Raw genomic sequence first — 24,043 nt, forward strand, 5'->3', positions numbered from 1 at the left:
CGTTAAACAGAGAGAAAATAAGTCAGACAGCATTGCGGAGCCTGGAGAGATAAGAGATTTCAGGACTTCAGGTGGTCTCTGGAACCTGCCTGGAAAATAGTTTCGTCCTCATGTGTGACAAATTAAACCATTTAATGTAAATGGAGTTGAAATGAAGGAATATCAGACGCGTTCTGGTCAAAATATGCTAATTAGCCCTCCCAAAAATCTCCGAGGATGATGGAACGGTTTCAGTGTTTTCTTGTCGAACTCGATCCGCCTCGATCGCGTGCTAATTTTCCACTCAGCCGCGAGCGAGCGGCACCGAAGCTCATCAGCTGTGGACGGTCGCTTCTCTGCAGAGTAAAAGAAAAAAGTGTCGCGTAAAAACCGGCCATGTTTTTAACACAATCAAGCTGATTGTTTGCCGGCTTGAAGAGCCTCAATGTAGGATAATGTATGTAGATCACAATTCTAGCTCATTTGGACACATGGTGCGGTGAGTGGCCCCACATCCTATGCATACTATATACTTGCCCCCCCCCCCCCACACACACACGCACAAAATAACCCACCTGATCTTTCCCTCCTTTGGCAGTTCATGTGGTGGCTCATCACCAAATCAGTCCTTGACTCTCCATCCAGCATGTAGACACACACACATTCCTGAAATAACACATGCACATTGAACAAAAACCCTCCCCGATCTCCAAAAAAGCCCACAGTCGGAACACCCAACTGCACAGGCCTTAACAGGAAATGTTAATCAGGTAATTAATCAGGTAAATTCATCAGCGAGGTGCAATTATGTTTGTGCAAACTGTATAGTTTGTGGGATGTGTTGGGTTAATTAAGGAGGCAATACCGTGTGGGGTAGGAGGTCCTGCATCGCTGTCTCGAAAAGCTGCTCGCAGCGAATGAACGTCAACGACCGCCGCCAGCCGCAGCAAAGCATCCTGGGAACAAATCAACAGGCACATTTCAACAGGTCCCCCCTCCCTGATACTACAGCCTCGCTCCCAAAGTGCCTCGCAATTATAATCATAAAATGGAGGAGCTGCCCTCAGTTTCTCTTTTCACTGTGTTGACTCTTCTCTCTCTGGCCTACATGGCTATATTCAGCCAAATTCATTTAGAATTGGTATACTTTATTAAAAAAAAACACTATTTTGAATTTAAAGAGCAGTTGTCTGTCAATGCTGTGCATGTTTAATGTGATTTTTAGGGTCCCTGTTGAAGGTATACCTTCTCCTTCTCTTCTAAACTGTAAACAATGTATAGTTAGCAACATTTTAGAGTAAGTGTCCATGAAAATTGATTGATTGATTTTTTTTTTCAACAGACTGAGCTACCAGCACTAAGTAATAAATACGCTAATACCCGACCTCGCTCCAATTGAGTCCCAACAGTTGATTGAAAAAAGGAAAAGGGGACGCTGCACCGTTATGTTGATGGAAAAACCTCAGTGACTTCAAGACCATTGTCCTCTTCCTTCTAAAGCCTGGTCGGACACACTGATTGACATGTCAGCCAGAACAAAAGCTCGTGATTAATTTTCCAGTGTACCAAGGCGACAACGGCATCTTGTTTGCTGTGTCATCGCTTGTGTTCACGGTGGCTGACGGGCGTAAATGCACTGTAAAAAGCGTACGGCCCCCTAAACGCTGCAAACACAGGAATGATGCTTAAACCAAAGCACATGAAACAAATGCAGCAAGAGAAAAATCGCAGAAGAAACTAAGCAGAATGTACAAACCCCACAAAATGAATGTGAGCGAAAAGTAGGGCAAAAAAGACAAAACCCCAAAATAAAACTGCAAGAGAGAAATGCGATGAAATTCTCGCCACAGCTGAAGTGCCCCAGGCCACTAGGGGGAGCTGACAGCCCTCAACAGACGAGCGGGATTCTCAAATTAAATTTAGCTAACCTTTAGAGAGGAGAACAAAAGTCCAGAATATCCCTTATGTGTTTTAAAATACTTGGCTGCGGTATCAAAGAAAAGCAGGGAAGTTACGTGGCGAGTTATATTTATCATTATAGCCACATTTCTCTCTTGCAGTTTGTTTTAGGCTTTTTGTGTGTTTTCCCGTTTGCAGCATTGTTTTTACGCTTTTGTTTTTTCCGGGTTTGTATGTTTTGCTCCCGCTCAGTGTCTCTGAATTTGCAGCATTATTTTCCTGCTGCCTGTGTTGGCAGCGTTCAGCCATTCGCGGCACAGCCTGAACATGCTTGAGTGCAACATTAGCATTATCTACTTTGCAACACTAGCACATGAATGTCTGTCAACAAAAACTACAACATTTGCACTGGGAAGTGTGGAAACTGCCACATTAAGAGTATCTTGCATATTCAAGAGCACAACATCAATAATCCATAAGGACACAAGCTGTCTACACACAGAATGGCCTTTATCGTGACCACCAAGAGAAACCAACAGCTGACGATATTTATGCTGAAGGCTTGCCTTGTTCGGACCCCAATCTTCTGAAAACAGAAATTGTTTAATAAGTGGAACCCCTGCAACCTTGCAGATATCCCCCAAATCCCTGCTGACCAGCGTCTGCAAACTGGTGTACAGGTTAAAACAAACCAACACCTGAGATAGACAACACCGCTGCCGCTAGCATCAGCGGCATCCAACAATTAGTGAAGGCAGCACTATGAGGGCATCCAGACCCAGAGAAGCTGGATGCAACAAGGGAAACCACTTAGAGAAGTTCCCTAACCATTCAGAGGGAAACAGGCTCAGTCCTGTGGAAAATCTCGGCCATGTACGTTGTACAACTTGTGGTGTGACATCGCTCTGAGGGGCTTGACTCTACCTTCAAACGCGTATCCGCTGTGCAGTTCAGACTCCCTATGACACCAAAGCATAGTCACCAGCCGGAACTGGCAGTCCTATAGAGCAGTAGCTTTCACGCCATAGTGTGCCGTGAGCGATCCTCACATTTACCGAGGGAAATGACCCAATTTTACCTAATTGTCGAAAAAAAGCGAATTCATTGCTTTCTGCAATGATATCCCATTTTTGATTGTCTGTGTCATGGCAGGGCAATTACGCATTACTCTTCCATATCAGTAGGGGCAAGAGGGTCAGCTAATTGGCTCGACTGTGTTGGTCGATTGTACATGGAGACAAGAGGATTAGCGATGCATGCATGTGACAGGTAGCGGTGGTAGTAGTATTGTGGCTAGCGGGACTATAGCGACAGTGATGAGAGGGTTTTCGAAAAGGCAAATTGATAACGCTGAACTGGGCGCTGGACAACATTCGAACCCAGACAAACGTGTGCAGTCTAAAAGAAAACAAAGAAGGTGAGCTGGAGGCGATACAGCGAAAACTATCTTTTATTTGGACTGAGATTCACCGAGGATGCAACTGCATATAAAAAAACAAACAGCGAGACTGAGAGCTGTTGATGAGGAGCTTCATTCCTCCGAACAGGCCCAGATTTCACACTGAGTGAGTGTAAATAAATGGAGAGACTATATTTTATTATTCCTGCATTAGGCTACAGTGTCGTGTTTGAAATTTCTGGGTTGGTGGTGTGGCCTTGTGATATTTTTCACTGAAAAAAAGTGTAAAGGAAAAAATGGTTGAAAAACACAATTGTGATAACGTGATAGGTTTGCTAAAATTGATTTCAAAGGTCTCGAAAAGCTGCGCCTGGCTTCATCACCTTAGACAAGTGCTAAGAAAGACACATAAAATCACCAAATTCTTCTATTTTGAGCTAATTTGCATGAAAATTGACTCACACCTGAACACAACCATTAATCAGCGGCAGAAGAATGAGCTGAGTAAGATCAGACAAACCTGTTTACCAAAGGGTTGTAGAGAAAGGGGACACACTTTTTCATTGGTAATATCTCTTTCTGATGAATTACCGACCTGACAAAAAGCCTTTTTTTCCTCTACACAGAACACGTGAGGCCAGTGGTGTAGCAATGGGTCCTGGTTGTTATTCCAACAGAGCTGAGTCTCCAGTAGCATTACTAACATACTGGAGACACATGCACTGTAGAATACAGCCAAGCCATGATGACTGGCCCTGCCACGCAGACACACACACACACACACACACACACACAATGTGAAACAGTGGATTGAGCAGAAGGAGGTGGACTGGACACCATTGGGCAGATATCTTTTTTAAACTTTGTTTTGCACTTGTCGGGTGGTTTGGATGGAAGAGTTGCTCTGACCTGGCAGCACTTTACAGTGTGACAGCATTAGAAATGCTAGCAGTAGTTAACACTAACGTGCAACGCTAATGTGCTCATAAACACAGGACAGTCCCACGTGTATCATATTTGTATTTAATGAAGTCATCCCTTGTGCTCTTCCTCTGTGGCAAACAATGTAAATCACCATGTCATTATTCGTGATTTAGAAAAGACCTTTCTGTCTGTGTCCCTCTATAGTTCATATATTTAGTGCATACCTAAAGATATGTATTTCCTATAGAAATAAAAACTGAGATAATAATGTCTGTGGAAACCTGAAATAGCGTCGGTCCAACCTAAAATAAGTCTCAAGGGGGTAACAAAATATTCTGACAGGAATCATATGGAAATGTTAGACCCTCCTTGTTGAAGTCACTGATACTGAATCCACGTATAGCACAAGATATAAGTTAAGTCTGTGAACCACCGAGCAGCAGCGCATATCACCATACGAGTCATTGGTTATCTAAAAAGGTATTCCAGGAAGTCCATCTGAACCACCACCAGCAACACTGAATTGAATTGTTCGACTACCTTTTCCCACATTTACTTGTCTTATTCTTTTGTTGAAACTTTACCATTGTCGCAAATAAGAGCTCCGACTGTGAAGTGTCTTAAAGTTGAGCTGTGGTTTAGTTGCTATTGGGGAGATCTGAATCTTGGAATTACTGGCTTGGGAGACGGCAGAATACCGACGTGGTACCAACGTAGTTCGCTTTGTTTTACGAGTGGAGTAAGTGTAAGTTAACAACATTTTCAGGAAATGTTGAGAAAAGGAGCAGATCATCAAATTTTGAGGATGTTCTGGATACCAGCGGGACTTTGGTATTTGATCTTCTCTGAGGCTGTGTTGTGTACCGGTAACCTTGTACTACCACTGCCTCTATAGGGGTATATACTATACAACAGGTATAAGTAACATGTGGGGAAACGACCTGCTTGGATGAAGTCTGTGCTCTCCAAGTGCTTTTTACTTGTTATTGTTAAATGTTCTGTTTCGTGTTAAAAATCCATTTGAATGTTCATAATCTGTAAAGGTTTGCTGTAGATATTACTCTGTGGTAAAGGCTAACTACAGATTAAGAGTGTATATTCAAGCATAGGACAATCAAGGGCTACACGCGACCTATAGCACTTCCAACAGAAAAGCCAATTCTCTAATGTGAGCTGGACCTGAGACGTGTCTGTAGGTGATGAAATGCCTGATAAAGTGATAAGAAAAAGGTGGGAAAACATTCAACAATGCATACGGCTACTGGAAACTGATAGCATGAGAAACAAGGACAAAAGGAAAAACACTCTGCTTATTAGAGAACCACAATAAATCAGCGCTGTTGTATGGGGGGAGGAGCTGGTGACAATTCTAAAGGTCCACAGCCCATTAGGGCCCCCACAGTCGACTTTACGACAAAATACATGTAGACTAAACTAATTTCCAAATATTCACCCTAGAGAATCCGAGCTAAAACGAAGCCAAAAAGTCATTGTTAAATTGTTATTAACTGGTTTGGTTTATGGTTCGTTCTTCCTCGTGGGAAGTGAGCGAGAGCGAACTCCAGCAGGGAGTGAGGGAAACAAAATAATGACGATATTCACCAAAAAACACAAATCTGGACACTAAAAAAGCGAAACTTGGGCTCAAATATGTTTTTCCTTTAAGAATAGTGAGTAAAACCAGGCTGAAACATTACTTGTTCGTTCATTCATTGTATGTAAGTGCTGACGGGGAACCTACGTTGGCTGTCATTGGCTGCCCTCTGGACAAGTCGCCAGTTCATTATAGGTAACGTTTCCTAATGTAGCTAACTGAACATTAGCGATTGAATCACTTTTGAAATATTGAGTTCTGTTAGGTACACAAGCATTGTGCCATCTGCGCGACGTTCCAAAAATACCTGTTCATGCTAGGTCAAAACCGGTCGCTGTTTGTATGTAGCACATGCACAGATCACACGTGCCAGCTCGCCATCATAACCGAGCTATCTGGGGGTGGTTCAGTGGATGCATGTGGACTATTATTGGCCAAGTCCAGTGATGTTAAGGGGTCCACGTGCATTATGTACTCAAACTACCATAGGAATTCACACTTAATGGCACTGCTGTGAAAATTGCCAAGAACTATTGGCAACTGTAGCTAAGCTAAGCTCAGTGGTAGGCTACTTTGAAACAAATGATACAGCTGACTTCACTACAGGGATACAAATAAACATGCAAGAAAATATGATCTAAAATGGCAATTTGTCATTTTTATTGTTAATGTTGTAAATATTCTTTATTAATTAAACTTTGTTAGCGTTCATTAAATCGTTGCTGTAAAAGAAAAGTATAAAATCTCTATCAAACTATAAACGCGTGGCTCCTTAAACTGATTAAACAAACAAGGAAAAAGGGCACCATGGTTCAGTATAGTGATGTGTCACACATAGATGAGCTAACAAATGAGAACATGTTCACATTCCAGGCTACAAGGTTCCAGGCTATAAGCTAAGAGGTTATGTCGGTGTCGGGTGGGTTGTAATCCTATTTGTACCAAATTACACAGAACCAGAATGTCATTAATTGTAATTGCATAAAAAATACAACTAAATTGGGGCACTGCTCCAGTATGGTGCGTCATAAAAGCACATTAAAAAGCACATACATCATACTCACGCTATCACACATAATAAATGAATGCTTAAAAAAATGAAAATAAAGTGCTTCGCATCTTCACTAAGGTGCGTCTTCATGATTTACCTGAATTTCACAAATTTAGACCACAGTTGCTCTGAGAAAGGAACTGTTCCTGAATCTACTTAACCTGGTTTTTGGATCGTAATATGAGGCTGATATGTTCAGCCTCATATTACTCCACATTTTTAGTGTATGTTTGGGTATGTTTCCTAAAGTGCAGGTAGTTCCCTGTAAGGTGGTTTATGCCCATAATGCATTAATGTATAAGATTCCCATTGAATATGTTGTGATAATAATCATATTTATTCAATCATACGTCACACACTCGAATAAAATCTGCCCATCCTTCCTTGTGTGTTTCATTAGCTGTGTTTTTGGTTTGGTTATTCCTAAATGATGCTTGAGTCATGAGACATTGGTCCACATGCTTACAATCTGTAGTCATCACAGGCTGTTTTAAATCTGAAAACTATTGTTCAACTCATTATATATTTATTTCTATACATTATCTACTTTGAAACCCAGTAAATGATGGAGCAGTGAGTCGATTTTTGCATCGCAGATCATTGACCATTGCGCGTGAAAAAGGCACCTAGGCTTTCCTGCTTCAACCTGCCACACTAAAGAGAATAGGTCCGTGTTGGCCTGTAGGAGTCCCAACTGACCAAGCAAGCTGCAGCCCGGGCTGTCATAGAGGCAAAAATCTGGGTCCAGAAGGAGTTCAATTTGGCCATGGAGGACTATCGGTCAACCCTGAATAAATTCTGGCAAACTGTCGGGTGCCTCCGGAGGGGAGGGCGGTGCTCCTTAATACTGAAACGCCTTAGACTGAGGAAGTAGTGGCTGGGGAATCTGAGGTGGGCTTGTCCATCACTCATACTGAAGTCAATGAGGTAGTCTGCAAGTTCCAAGGAGGATGGGATACACCCTGATACCTCAAGTCTCTGAATGTTGGGAGGTTGTTGTGGTTGACACATATGTGCAGCATTTCAATGTGGTTTTGGACAGTGTGGTATACCAGTGGGGTGGTACCTCTTTTAAAAGGGGGGACCAAAGAGTGTGCTCCAACTACAGTTGGATCACATTCCCCAGCCATCCTAGGAAGGTCTATCCCAGGGTACTGGAGAGAAGAATTCGGCCCATAGTTAAACCTTAGTTTCAGAAGGAACAATATAGTCTGTCAACATGTTCTTTGTTGGTTCGGAGAAGGCATTTGCGCATTTCCCTCATGTTATCCTGTATGGGTGCTCTGCGAGTATGTGGTCTGGGGTTCTTTGCTAAAGGCTGTTGGATCTCTCTATGACCAGAGCAGGAGCTTGGTTTGTATCGCTGGCAATAAGTCAGACCTGTTTCCTGGTCTATGTTGGACTCCAGCAGGGGTACCATTGCTACCAATGCTCATAAATTTATTGGACAAAATTTGTAGGCATAGCCAGCGACCGGAGGGAATCTATTTAGCGAACCACAGGATATCATCTCTGCTTTTTGCACATGATGTTGGTCTATTGGCTTCATCAAGCCAGGACCTTCAGCACACGCTGGGGTAGTTTGCAGTCGAGTGTGAAGCAAGTGGGATGAGAATTAACACTTCCAAGTCTGAGGCCATGGTTCTTGAGGGTGACTTGCCCTCTCTGGTTTGGGAAAGAGGTCCAGTCTCAAGTGGAGGAATTCAAGTGTCTTGGGGTCTTGTTGACAAATGAGGGAAGGATGGAGCGTGAGATCGACAGGCGGATTGGTGCAGCCTCCGCAGTTATGAAGTTTGTGTACCAGACAGTTGTGGTGACGTAAGATGAGTTGAAAATCAAAGCTCAAAGCTCTCAGCTATGGTGATGAAAGTTGGGCAAGTTGGACCGAAAAGACAAGACTGCGGATGCAAGTAGCTCTACACAGGGTGGCTGGGCTCCCTTAGAGATAGGAGGATCAGTTGAAAGGCTGATTCCCCTTTGACTGACTGATTTTGAATCATATGCGGACAGCGGAGTTATTCCCTTTAGATCTTGTAAGATGAGCAAAATTGCAGCTCGATTATTTGTATTTTTTTTTTAATTGGTGATTATTCCATTACCCTTAGAATACATTGTAAAAAATATTTCCTTCCTTCAGTTTAAAACAGTTCTTGCACATCATTTTAAAATATAATACAGTTGCATTAGTTTGTTTGTTACTTCACACTGTGGCAGCGTGGCAGCTAGCAGGCTGCCCAGTATGGCAGACATTATAATAACGAGGCTGTTTTGCAGTAGCAACAAAAAGGTTCGAGACCTGTTCAAGCAGGGTCACGACAGGGTCAAAGAACATTTTCTCATTTTTTTATTAATATATTTGCTTTGGAATTATTATTTTTTCAAATTTACCTGGGGCTGGAGCTGTGTGTGATGGGAGACCATGAATCCAAGATGGATCAATGGATGTTAATGGCCAGGAAACTAAAGGAGCAAATCTAGTCATCTCATGCCTCTGCAGCTTTTGTCTCTGGGCAGCCTGGGGGTGGTGGGTGGGAGGAGGGTCTTATTTGGGTTTTTTATTCTCAAAGGTGGTTTTTCTTATTTCTCCTCATCCTATCACAATGTCACTATGTTTTTATAGTTTTATATCATTATCCACTTCCTCTGTTAATGCTTGAAAAACACTGAAAATTTTATCAAAAAAAGATTTTTTCCGTGTGTGTGCGAGTGTTAGCATATCTGTCCACCACTCTCACTGGTATATAACTGCTGCCATGGCAACAGAGTAAAGGCTTGGTACATGAGATTACCCATCTGTCCCCCTCGATCTTTTCCTGTCTGTTTATGCGTGCATCATTTTCTTTTAATCTGACCATCTGTTAATCTGTCAACCTTTTAGAGAATTTTTGATCAATCCTGTTCATCGATCTCTCCCTCTAATCGCTCTATAAATCACTTTTATTCACTCAATTCAGTCAAATCATTGATGAAGAAAACTGTAATCACTGTTCAAAATAGCACAGACTCCACTCAACAGCTGCATGTCTATAAAATGAATCACCTAAAAATGTTTTTATGAATGTATATTTTGTACATCTTACTTATTTCATTACAAAAATAATTTAAGTGGCCAAGCTATCGATATGATATAGGTGGGTAAAAACAAAAGGCTTGACACACAAATGAAAGCACAAGAATGAAAAAAAAGGTATAAAGTTATGTTAAATAATTCTGTAAAAATCAGCACTTTCTCACATATTGACACGTGATCACAAAATATGTAAAATAAATAAATAAATAATAAAATAAACCCAACGACATAGCCTAGGCTGCTGTTTTGGTGACAGAATGATTACACTGTCACCTTTATGTCAATTTTCAACACATCTCATAATCATGTTTTAAATTCCACCCTCTTCCATTTGAACTCAGGGGACACAAAGTGCCCCAACACACATTTTTCAAAGCCCCACATGAACGATTAATGATGGGAAGGGTGGTCATTTCATATGAAAAGGCTTTATGTCCTCTGTCTGCGTTCTATATGTAAATGGCTGACATTGCTCTCTGTTTCAATTGTGAGTATTATTTTTCTCTCTCTTCGTTTTTAAATCGCGAACTAAGGAATAGGTATGCTTGCACGATTCTCCACAGAAAATGTCGAGTGGCTGAGTCAACTCTGCAGGAAATGAGCCGTTGAAGAGCACTTGGGTTCTCTGCGAATAGCCCGCGCTTCACTCTTTCCTTTTCTACGGATTTTTTTAAACCAAACCTTGGTGTGCGCCCACAAACAATAACACATCTGCACACGTTCTTTTACAAACATGCGCAGAAACACACTTGTGCAACAGAGGATAAAGTGAGAGTAGGAACAAGAGTGAGGAGGTGTGACTAATCTTCTCTTCCTCTGTTTACAAAGATGGGAGGGGATGAGTGAAGGCTGTAAAATAATTTTGGCAGGTAGGATTAAGATGCTCTTAAACACACACACATGCATCGACACTCATGTACACACACACACACACACACACACATCTTTTTACACCACATACCCAATTTCAAAGATAAGCACAGTCTGATTTTTCCTCTCTTACACAGATAACACATAGCAGTTGCGGCTGGCCATCGAGGTGTTAGGGCGCCGCGCCCCTCTTCCCTCAGGACTTAGTAAAAAATTAAAGTAAACAAAAAAAAGTTTAAAATACTTCAAACTATGTATAGATATTTTTAGAAAGGAGACAAGAGAGAATAAACATGTCAAAATTAGAACAGAAATCAAATTCTAGAAGATGCTTCGGGTAGCGTCTGGGTGCTGCAGCCTTCCCCAGGTGCGAATAAACCCGATGTCTTGTCGGGATCAGTGAAAGCGTGGACCAGACGACTGTCATCGGGGTTTACATCGACAGCCTTGAGGGCCTTTAACTCGCTGGGGAGTCCCTCTGGGCCTCTGTCAAGATTACCATCTCTGCTGCATCCACAGCCTGACACACACCAGAGGCAGCTGCCCCGTGAGAGGAAGTGACAATAGCCTCAAATAGAACCCTTCCAGGTGTGGAACTGGGCTCGGATCAGGAAGGTCGAGTTAGGGAGGACCTGGAGCTATGGGAGGCTTTCAAGAGCATGGCACCTGAGCTGCGGGCCCAGCTGGCATGAAAAAAGATCTCCTTCTGGTTCAACCCTCTAGGTACATTTCGGTGGGGCCTGGGAACAAGAGGTTTGATCCTTGAAGGACTCAGAGTTACCCTCCAGGAGCAGACGGTACCAGAACCTGTGCTGTTAAACGGGAAAAACCACCACTGAACATAGAAGGAGGCTTACCACACCAGTGGCCAGCCACTTACAATCACATGATGACCGGGATGATACACGCTCCTTTAACAATCCAAAGTGCCACCAAAGAACCACTAATGACATGACAGGACATATAACTCTGGGATTCGCACTCATTATTTGGAACTGAAGAGATGAAGGTAATTATCCAAGAGGACTCTCAAGGTGTGAAACGTGTTCCAATAATTAAAGGAGGTCCAGTGGAATTTCATCAAGCTAAGAACTCTCTTCAACCGGGATGACAACCACCATGGAGAAGACTCATCAACAACACAAAAATGCGCATAAGCTCGGCACAACACGTGTGTATGTTAATGTATGGATGAATGTGCGAGAGTCAACTGTACAAACCAAGCCTCATTGAAGACATTTCAACAGTTGTGTTTGTGTTGCGTAGCAACGGCACCAGAAGAGTTTGAGACCACGTTCTGAAGACCCCACCCAGGTTTGCATGACCGTAACGTGGCGTGTCAAGTCGAACCGTGTCAAGCCAATAATGTGTGGTGCAAAAGTGCCTTAATGCTTGGATGGATTCGGGAGAATGGAATTCAATACTACAACTTCAAGACCGACTCCCAGTATTGGTTATTTATCAACCATAAACTACAATTACAATTACAATCCAGGTAAATAAGCTTATAGCTGTGACCAAATTTAATACAACTGGGAGATTTTAACACTCACATGGGACAATACCAGTACCAGTTTCACAAAAGACTTCCCATCCTGTCCAGTTAATGATTCCCAGTCCCAATCACTCAACCACGCCTGTGAACTCATTGACCCCTGGATACTTCTGCACCATCTGTCACATTTGCATGCTCTGACCCCTGGTATACCACGGAACGCCATCAGCTCAGATCCAAAGGGCGTTGCCTGCCAACTCACTATTGACAAGGACATGCACCACAACCACCTTCTGAACCATATACGTGCAATTTCTAGGGCTAAAATGGCCGATTATACACGCTGCTAAAGAAAACACACATTCTTTTGACCACCCTAAACAATTTGCTTTGACCCTCAAGCGGTTTTGCCGCTTCTATAGAGGGTATGCAACCTCCATCATCAAACCCCGTGATCCAAAGTTTGTACCACCAATGGTGGTTGGATAAGGGAAGTAATGCCGGAGCTTCACAGAATTATTGCCAAATTACCAATAAAATGGTATTGTTGTCCTCTCCATTGAGGTCAGCCATCTCAGTGCAGAAGCTAAGGAATTTTACATTTCAAAAGTGTTGGAAATGGGCCCCCAGTTGTTGCCAAAGTAATTTATAGAGTCTTGTGACTCGGAGCCCATGTGGTAGAGGTAATTATCAAATATGACAGTTCTTCTTGTGGAACTACAGATGTGCAAGTGTTGCTGCTGTGTATGTCCTTAAATTCAGCACAAATATCCCACATTTCCAGCAGATGGGTCTGGAATCTCGAGAATTCCTGCTTAAAGTTTTACAATGCTTCCATCCATCCATCCATCCATCCATCCATCCATCCATCCATCCATCCTCCATCCATCCATCCATCCATCCATCCATCCATCCATCCATCCATCATCCATCCATCCATCCATTCCATCCATCCCATCCATCCATCCATCCATCCATCCATCCATCCATCCATCCATCCATCCCACCCATCCACCCATCCATCTCCAGTCTGCATCATACTCCAGCTACAGGTTTATGTTTGAGTAGCAAAGCTGTGTGCAGAATATCCGTGGTGCGTAACCCGTTGAAAGTGGATCAGTGCTCTTGGTGCCTGAAAAATATACCATAAAAAATTGAGGGATGGATGTTTTCCTTCAGATGATATGCAAGATCATTGCAACAATGCTTGTTTGCACAGGGCATAATATAAATTCCAAGGAATGCAATATAAACATAATTTTAACCCCCACTGCTAGGCTAAAGTGATGCTAAGTAGGCTAAAATGACATTTAATCCATTGCATCAGGAGAGAACAAATTTATTGGTGGTGTGAGATCATATCACACTGTCAGAGCTTTGTCACAATCATACCGTGGGATTTTAATAATTAGCAGTGCAGTCAAAGTATACACGCTAAATAAAACAAGAGCATTAAAACAAGAAGTACAGATGATATTGCAGGTTAATAACTTACCGCTTAAGAACTACTCGCTGCACAGTCTTGGGCTCCTAATCCCTACAGTTGATCGCAATATCCACCTACTCCTCTGGTCCAGATTGGCGGGCCACCGCTCGGTAAATGATAGCGGTGGACAGTTCTATTGTCTGCATTGTGGCACCCAACATCGCAGTATGAGTATGAGCCAATTTCTGAAGAATAAACCCAACAGGTTCCACAGTGGCCGATCTCTTTCACGCTTCCTCGTTTCCATCCGACATGCCAGCGTAAAATGGACGTTTCGGGGTTAGATGACCTAACGTGCATACCTTATATGTACTCCAATATTCCTCTCTAATCATTATGGACTCTTCACCCAAGCATTCTAAATATTTAAAAGCCCTCTACCCACCCCATGTGCCGCGCTTCATCCCAACCTTGGAATTTGTTTTCCAACTTCAGTCTCCCAACCAGTAACCACAGATCCTCCATCATCCTGCCATCAAAGTCCTCCACCCTGTAGACTAGATCCCCTGGTTGCACAGCTTGTTAACCTCTCTCTCTGTTAATCACTGACAACATTCACTTCCTTTCCTTTGGCTAAATTCCACCATCCCCCAACAAAGTAATGATTCCTATACTTAACACTCCTGGTCCAGCTCCTGGTCCAGTCCCAAATGACCAATCTCAAACCTCCATTCTTTTCTAAACCGTGGTCACCACAGAGGTCCCGACCCATCTCACCCACATTTACCTGTGAGCTAATGAACTATTTCAATCCTGTTTTTGTCTGCAACAAAGCCATAAAGTAGCCCAGGTCAGGTTCACGGATCACTTACACATGCTAGCAGACTCTCCTTGTTGAGGACCTACCTGCAAACCACAGCGGGGTATTTCCACCAATCAGAGGTCAGGATGTTAACAATAGCTGATACAGCCTTTAATATGTTTTACAACATAGCAAAATACAACACCTAACAATAATGTGCTATAAATGCAAAATGAAAAAAAAGGTTCATCTAGAAAAGATCTGCAAATTCCTTACATTTCAGTTTTTCATATTTCAAAAGACAGTTATGTTTAGCAAACATAGGCAAAATTAAATGTTTCAAGTAACACCCCTAATGATCCTCATTAAAGACTCGTTATTCTATATGGAGAATAGCAGTATAACCAGTATTTAGCAGTATATTTACTGTATGTGTTGAGACTCTTGGAGGAGCCAATTCTTCAGAGCACTTACATTAGCGTGGGGAGAACCGAAGTAGCAGCATGTTATTAAAATATGCTAGCACGTTATGGACAAATTACCGAAAGGCAAAATTCAGACAGTGGCACAGAAAGGAAACACATGTTTGAGAAACATATAATGTAGAAGGAGTTGTTCAGGCACTGCGGATCGATAAGGCTAACTGACTTAATGAAGTGTCAACATCTGTCGCTAACTGTGCGAGCTGATGCCATCAACCACTGTTGTATCATTTGCAATAACTTACAGTTTTGTAAGGAGCAAAGAGTCCAGCTCTGTCATTACCATGGCAACACACAAGAGAGCTGTCGATATAGAGTATGACGTGTATGAATATAATGGCTTTTGTTACAACTAAACCTTAATTCTTCTCACATGGGGAGAATAGCTGATATTTGTCAAGTTTACATTCTCTTTATCTAAACAACCCCGACCATGTTTTTTCTGGGGGGGGGCAGTAACCAGATTAATATAATACGATTCACATACACGTTTTGGGTCTCTGGACAGTTAAGGACCTGAAAGAACGAGTTACAGGTAAAAATGCACCTTGTACTCTGCCCAAGTAGAGTATAAAAACGAGAGAGAACCATATGTGGAATTTTATCTCTGCTTGCGTTTATTTATTTGTTTTTTGCAGATTGGGATCGATAGGACTACAAACTGTGGCCATGGCTGGATTTGCAGACCAGTTAAACAGTTTATTTTAATACTATCCTACAATTTTAAACGCTACACGTTAAGGTAAGTTACTTCCAAACATTCAGGTTGACATGAAAAATACACTTAGGGGCTTGGTTTGAGAATGTTTGAGTCTGACTTAAAGGGGCAATAAGGAAAAGTGTATAATTTCTAAGAGAGAATTCAATTTTTAAAAATCGCTGTGAATATGGTGGTGAAGAAGATGGCTGGAGTACAGCATGATGTCACACGTAGATCTCCATCTCTTTGTGTACAAGCTCGGTCAGCCTCGATGCCTCCCCCTCCTCTCGGAGCCCTTGGTCCTCCCTCGCTATAAAAGGCTCCAGCCAGCAGGCGTATTTTCGAGGCAAATGGCGTTCACCCTAATAACGACCGGGAATACCTCTCAAGAAATAACGTTAGAAGTTGCTGAGTACTGGAAATGTTCCACAAAATAAACCTCCCCCAGGTGCAGGGGGGAAGGGGGGGGATCAGAAGTAGAGGAGGGAGATGTGGTTCATGACACACTTTGATTTAGTCGACAGACAACGGAGAACCTGGGTGGAAAAGCAAATGGGGCCTTTATGGCCCTTTAAGGCATCAGTTCAAAAATAAACACACATTTTCTTTTATTATCTTTTAACGACAGATGATTATGTGTGTAATTGTTTTTGGCCCATGGGTGGAGCGATTGGGCCCTTTTTGAAGGTCCCCTTACTTCACAACAAAACTGCCAGTTGCATTTTAAATTATAGGGACATCTTGGCATCGAGTCCTCACACACATTCCCACAAAACCCCCGTCTGGGAATTTCCCCCTCATTCTGCTTTGACTTTCAATCTCAATGACTCAAATTAAAATGTCAATCCAAAGGGGACAAACCTCTAGAAGTAAGAACATCATCAATTTAACCGTCTGACCTCTGGAAATGAATTGCTAAGAGAATAACTCGCAGTCCCTGATGGGCTGAAGCGATCATGGGCCGGACAGACTCCTGCACATAAGAACTGAAGAATTCTCAACCTCAAGAATTTCATAATAGTGACAAATTGAGTTGGAGGTTATTTTGCTGCACTCGGACGTTTGTTAAACAGTAGAAATAAATGGAAGCCTGCTGATGTTTCCCAGGCAGCACAAGAAATTCAATTATTCAGGTGCAGTGCATAAATGGCACTGGCTGTTAATTAATCATTTTTTTAGAAAAAGTTAATTATTAACATCAACACTAAGGGTGTTTGATTTATTAAACAGTTAAAAAAAAAGAAAAAAAAATCACAAAAATATTGACCAGCAGCAATGCCAATTTGGTAGCTGTTCATTGTGGAATGAATTAAGGGTTTACGCGACGCGTCTCCTTCGTTAATGAGGGATTAGTGAATGAGTGAGCGATTCCGGCTCCAGCCTACCTGGATAACACCAGCCTGTCGCTTTTGTTCATTTCCCTTCTTTGTCACCTCCCTACTATTCATACTACCACTACATTAACCACAGCGCATCATCTTTCATCCATTCATTAATGCAGAGTCGACGGGATCTTCTTCACTGTAACGTCAAAAGTCGTACGGAAAATAAAGAATTTGAAATTAGAAACGTCCTGCAGGTCAATTTCAACCTCTTTTTTCCTGTTAATACTTTTGTGTTTTCTGCCGGTTTCATTTGATTTTTCCTCAGTGTCGACGCCGGTCCAACATGTACCCACACTTGTTATACAGCAAATTAGTGTAACTGAAATAGTTTCCATGGAGACAGAGGTGCTAATAATAACAGACACCCCCGCAGTAAGGGCTCGAGAAGAACACACAGATCACATAAGGAGGAAAATGGTAACTTAACAAGTCACTCACTGTATATGTACACACACACACACACACACACGTATATGCTGTATATGGTGCCCTGTTGTCTCACAGCAGGGGGGCCAGGGGCTTTTCTGTTTGTGTGTCCTCTACGGGGGGGCCTCAGGTACTCTGCCATATAGGTGGATCGTAGAATTGCCCGATTTAAATGGTCCTTGATGTGGGTGGAAGCATGATTGTGTGTTTGTCTCTGTATGTTGTCCCTGTGATTAGGTGGCGACTCCGGGTTGAACTCTGGTCCAGGCTGCATTCCTGAGTGTTTTAGATCACGGGGGCATAATGTCCATAAACACAGCCTCCGCTGTCCTTTTAATGCCTGGACTCTGTGTATCTACACTTCATAAAAAATTCACTTTGTTTTCCAGCAGCTTCCACTCCATCTACGTATGTTCTCCTCAGACTCCCACTAACAGTTACCACCGTCTTTGCTCAGACGGAAGCTATTCCAGATCCTCGCGATTTATTCGGAATATGGCAAATGAGCGACCCCGGTCGTGGAAAATCCTTCGGCAAATTCCAGCCCGACGACCTTATCTCTCTTGGAGAGATATGACCTCACAATGAATAGAATAGAATCCTTTATTCAAAAGAATCCTAATGAGTTTAACCATCATCACATAGTGTCAGAACGTGCACAGACAGGCATTGAAAAGGAGGAAAATACGAGGAGGAAGAAAATAAGGTTCATGTTTTGATAAATTGCCCCTCCCAAGCAGATCAAATGTATATAAATGATGCTGCTTTGATGTCATCTTTTAAGTAAAGCTACCATACAAATTGCGGAAGGGATGTTTTCATGTTGCTTTCATGAATCCATGTTGTGTGGTCTCATAACAACGCACTTTTGTGTGTAAAATGAAATTGGCCTCACCCGCCATTGTTAACTTAACATTGTTAACTAAAACGATAAATCAGCAATTCAATTGTTTTAGAGGAATAGTAATACAGGAAACATATCATTACACTGATATTCCATTATTCTGCTGTAATTTGTTGACACCCACTTCCTTTCAGTTTCCGCCTCCTGTCTTGAATAACACATTTTTGCTTTCCATCCCCCACACGTTGCCAAATCTATGACATTTGGCATAACGCTTATAAAAAAGGACTTACTAGGTAGAAAGATGGATGACAGCAGCGTGATGACGCAACATTCAATGTTAACTATCTCAATATGTCTCTATTATCAGTCCGTCTCTGCAACCATCTTTCTCTTCCATCACTTCTTTTATGTATATAAATCATTTATAATATCTTCTCCCCTCCTTCCTACATAGTTAATTACATAGGAACGGTGTTTGTCCACACATACGTACACGCACATTACACCACATTACACTTTTGTTTGCCCTGTCTGTCCGTTTGGACACAGTCACTAATGTCAGATTGCCTTTGATCTGCTTGTAATTCTGCATAGGTTTGCATAATAAATGGTGCCCCTTTCTTATGTTCGTTGGTTTAATGGCCACCTGCCTGCTCTCAGTTAATCATTGCCAAAGTAAACATAAATATTAGCTTTTAGCAAGAGACGGATAACCAAGAAAAGACAAGTGGAGGGATGAGAACACAATCCCAAATACACCGAAACAGATCATAATTGGGGGAGTAAAATAGAGGGCAATCTAAAAAAAAAAAGCAGAAAACCCCCCCAACAAACAATGAAGCACAAACGTGCACATTGTGTCTCACCCATATGTGAAGTTCAATGACTGTGTGGAGTGGCCCTCTAGGTAATTAACCTTATTTGCTTCAGAGCAGTAGTTGCTAAGCGCGCATCAAATAATCGACTGTAAAATTTAAGCAAACACAGATGTTCTAACGTTGTCGTAATGGTTCCGGCATCCGTACAAGTTACAACCCAACTGCATTTTCATTGCAATTCATCAGAACAAATTTTGTCCACTATAATAATGCGTTAGATTTTAAAAAAAAATGGTTTTTACCCCAAAGAAACGCAAGAAAAAGAGGAAAAAGAGGAAAATATGCTGGCATATAGCTACAAGTGAAGGACTGTGCTCCAGTAAATGTCACAGCTCATTTCTATTCTTTTAAGTGTCCACAGAGAGAAGACACTCATATTTCAGTGTCAGTCAATGGTCAATGTCTCCACAGGGATGACTAAAAGCCACTCACCTGTTTCCATGGATCCCTATTGATGGGCTTTTAGAATAAAAGCACGCGGGACGCTGACCTCTGCGCATATGGAAAATCTGAATTGTTTCAGTTTTAAAATGTGAAAAGTTTGAGAGCACGATGGAATGGGTTTGCGTCTTTAGTCTGTTCGTGGAAGTGCATGAAATGATTCAATGCACACGCCAACATCCTCCAAAAGGTTCAAATGAACTGATAAAAAGGGGGCAGCAGCTGGTGTTTTAAAAGGGAGAAGCTAGTTTCTTGCCTCAGCCTAAAACGACCTATGACCCCGTCCCACCAATGAGGCATCTTTTTGAGGGATATGACCAGTGGTGGATGCTGAAAAATATTCCATATAAAGTCTGTTTCAATAATCATCCCAAAACAATTGAAAAAGGAAAATAGCTTGATGCCAGTGTTCTGTGAAATGGTACTTACTTGATGCCAGAATTAATTAAACATTATCGGAACATTACACATACACAAGTTTAGCACCCGACTGACGCACCCCCTAATGACACTGATTGGATAAACTCTCTCGTTACAGTAATTACTTACTGGGCAGTTTTCCTGTCAGCTAAGCTGCTCACCAAAATAGAGAAGGGATCTATTTCCTCCAAAACTTATCATTAACATATTTAGATATGATATCAAATCGTCTGCCAGAATATTCAGGTGGCGATGGTAGCTAAGTCTGTTGGGGACCGGGCTGAGAAGTGGAGGGTTCTCAGTTTGATCTCCAGTGCAGACAAACATGGAAGGTCTTCTGCTAGTAGCAGAAGGTGCCAGAATGCCTTCATAGCGCTGCCAGAGCACCCTTAAGCAAGGCGCTGAACCCACAAATAAGGCCCTGCGATAAACTGGAGACTCATCTGGGGTGGACCCCACCTTCACCCCTGAAAGGGATGAAACGGTTAAGAAGATGAGATGAGGCTCGTTACCGTGGTATCAAAACGCTACCAAACTAACACGGGCGCCATGACCATGGGTGAGGAAAAATGGGGTTAAACCTTCTGAAGATTGAGAAACGGTGTGGTATGTCAAAGAAATTTGGATGAGACAGTCAGCTCATTCACCAGACTGCCGAATACGAGGATGAACTCATCACGCCATCACATGGAACGTGACAGAAGGTATATAAGATATAGGTTTTCACCATGTTCAAAGACAAGTTTTCAAACCACCCTTGCAACTGTCGTGGAGGGCTGGCCTAGAATTAACATACTGGGAGAAGGACTCTTGCAAAATGAGCACATACCTCTGCAACAACTTGTGATAGGGAGTTCAAGTCAGCTGGGATTTGTTTGTAATATCCCGGTTGCAACATTAGTTTTCATTGGAGCTTTCTGATAAGTCGTGGGTCTCTTTGCATCACATGGTTTACACTACATTTTACTGTTACGTGACATGACCTAGCAATAGCAAAGCGGCTGGGCACATTTCAGGGCTTCCTCTACAGGCAGATGTCCACTTGCTAGGTTGCCAGGCAGTAATTGTCACGCAGTATTTAAAAACCTTTAGGAACAGCAACTTGATACAACCCAGATTTAGTAGAGGGGCTAAAACCGTTGTAGCAGGGTAAAAGTGACTGCTGGAGGCTTGAGATAAATGAATGTATCAGACGTTGACAAGTCTGTTGAGTGCCTGCCCGAGGGCACTGTGATGTGCACCATTTTTGAGGAAAGCTCTTAGGTGCGTGACATATGGCAAATATTTCCCACTCTCATTAAATGCTGGCTTGTGGCTGAAGGATTGCTAAGTCCCAATGGCATAACAACTGCCTGTTGTGAATACATTATTCCACGACTATTTGCCTGCAGCTATGTAAAAGCAGACACGCCACGTCATCGCTTCCATCAGTAAGTGCGTTTACGTGTGCATCAAAATTGGACTACACACTTGCGACAGTTGCCGCAATATTGATGTTCACAATTTATGCAACCGGACTTCCTTTCCCTCCACCTCCAGCCTGAGCATTACCAGTCTGCCACTAACCTTTGAGGATTTTAAAACTCTCCCAACCCTTCACCATCTTTGGGGTAGGGACACTTTCCAGGACATACCTCTCCTAAATATTAAGCTTACCAAGAATTCTAAAATAACATTTGCTGGTTGCTATTTCCCTCCCTCTTCTGCCTCCTGTACCCTGTGTACTCTAGGCTCCCTTTTGTCCCCAGACCCTGACGGTTATTTTGGGTACCTACGATAGATACAGCCCTGGTGTCATTTGTTATAATCTCAGTAACCACTGTTCTACTGTCTATATTTGGAATGGAAAGAAACAACCTGCCATAATTGCCCATAGTTGAAGGCTAATACCCTTCGATTAACAAGTCTTACTTCACAGTTAGCAGGGACACACCAGTCTGATCCCTGATATAAATAATGCATGGTTTGCGAAGCAAAAGCCTCTGATAATTGGCTGTCCTTTAAAAAAAAAATCAGAAACAAATGCACCCAAGCCATCCGCAGAGCTAAGACTGATCGCTTTCATTTAGTTTAAACTCTCTGGTACCAATCCAAAAAAGTTCTACAAGACAATTAAATACATAGAGAGTAAAGCTAGGTCACGTCAGCTCCCAACCTCTCTTGTCTGGGATGTTTCTTTCAGATAAAGTTGTGCTTTTAACCTGCACTTTGCTCAAATTGGAAACTCTAATTTCCTCTTTAACCCCTATGCTCTCCTAGCCCAGTTCCTCACTTCAGCTTCTCGCCACATGATGGAACTATGTACAAAGTCTTGGAAGTACTGAATAAACTTGACTCAAATAAAATCCCCGGACCTGATGGGCTTGACCCTTTAAATCCACAGCTCCCTTTATTGCTGAGCCTAATGTCCTCCTGTCCAACCTGTCCACACAGTTAGGCGAGTTCCCATCTGCGTGGAAAACTGCCTCATTACTCTCCTTATTTGAAAGAGGAGATTAAGCTGACTCGAACTGCTATTACTCTATTCCCTTTTACCTTCATAGCTAAAGTAATGCGAAGCTCACATGTTTTTTGGGTACAAAGAACATTTTGTCCGACTCTCAATCTGGACTCTCAACCTTTTCTGGGTGTACACAAACTCTAACATCCTCTTGTCACCGTCCCCGTGTGTCTACATGAGTCCCCCAGGGGTCTATCTTGCATTGCTCCTCTTCTCAATCTCCACAAACAATATTGATTTGCTGAAGAACTCTATTCACTTCTGTGTAGATGACATGGTTCTTAATACACCTGGACCCTCCCCAAGTGCTGTATCTGATACTGTCCAACAAAGCCTTCAGTCCTCCCAGATGGGCTTTCTGCCCTTGGCCTGCTCGTAAATACAAGCGAAACCAAGGTTTGGTCCGCAGTGAGCCTCCCAAAACAACGATAGCAACCCGTCCTTCACTAAACGTCCTTCCAAAGTGAAAGTCAGACTAGGCTTCCTATTCTGAAGCCAATCCTCGTTCACTGGTTCTGCCAAGCATTTGATTAAGGAGATGTCATCAGCAAATTTGGCTACAAAGGAGCGCTCAACAAGCTAGATGTCATATAACATTCTGGCAGTCATTTAGCCACCAATTGCCCATATAGAACAGACTACTGCTAACTACACACCCAAGTTAGTTGCCCCCCCACCCCAAAGAAATTAGATGAAACATCCACTGACTGATGCGTTTATATGAAACGCTGCTAAGCCTGACCCCTTACACTTAACGCCCCCTCATACACACACACACACACACACACACACACACACACACACACACACACACACACACACACACACACACACACACACACACACACACACACACACACACACACACAGAGGCACACCCAAAGGACTAGCACTCCATCTAACAGTGTTTTAAGTGTTCGGGGATTATCTTGTCTTAAGAGAATTCAGCCGGACTTCTGTTAGTTTTTACAAGACGTTTCACCTCTTATCCAAGAGGCTTCTTCAGTTCTGATGAACCCAAGAAGCTCCTTCCATCGGTGGCCCTTTGATACCAGGGCGTCGCAATTCACACAACACAACACATTAAGAAGAAAGCGCTGCAACTGCCACAACACAGCAGAAGAGTTCCTAGGGGAGACACGCTTCATTGACTGTGGTCTGTAGCATTTCGCACAATGCTAGTGGAGGTAGCGGTGCATGTCCATCCACAATGAAGCGAGGTCGCCTCTTAAGGTATTTTGACGGTTTGATAATAACATCGCACATATATCTATGATACAGTGGGCTTGGAGTCAATAAGTCGAAATAAGCGGGAAAAAAGTCGTTTTTCTTTTTTGCATTTTCACAATATACTAAAGGTTTCACACATCTATTCATGTGTCGGCCAAAATGCCTAATACGATTTCGCATTAATCAGAGGTGGAAAAACCAGACATTCGGTGGAGAAACTCTCAC

At 42.5% G+C, this 24,043-nt stretch overlaps 1 protein-coding gene across 1 annotated transcript in view; it reads right to left on the minus strand.

The window, feature by feature from the left end:
* Window positions 1-24,043, minus strand: part of pde2a (phosphodiesterase 2A) — a 51,103-nt gene that overhangs the window by 13,981 nt on the left and 13,079 nt on the right. The window contains 4 exon segments of the mRNA XM_029844123.1: window positions 555-601; window positions 604-645; window positions 845-871; window positions 873-935. Of these exon segments, the coding sequence (XP_029699983.1) occupies window positions 555-601; window positions 604-645; window positions 845-871; window positions 873-935 (179 nt within the window).

Source organism: Takifugu rubripes, chromosome 11, assembly GCF_901000725.2.
Source record: "Takifugu rubripes chromosome 11, fTakRub1.2, whole genome shotgun sequence".
NCBI lineage: Eukaryota > Metazoa > Chordata > Actinopteri > Tetraodontiformes > Tetraodontidae > Takifugu > Takifugu rubripes.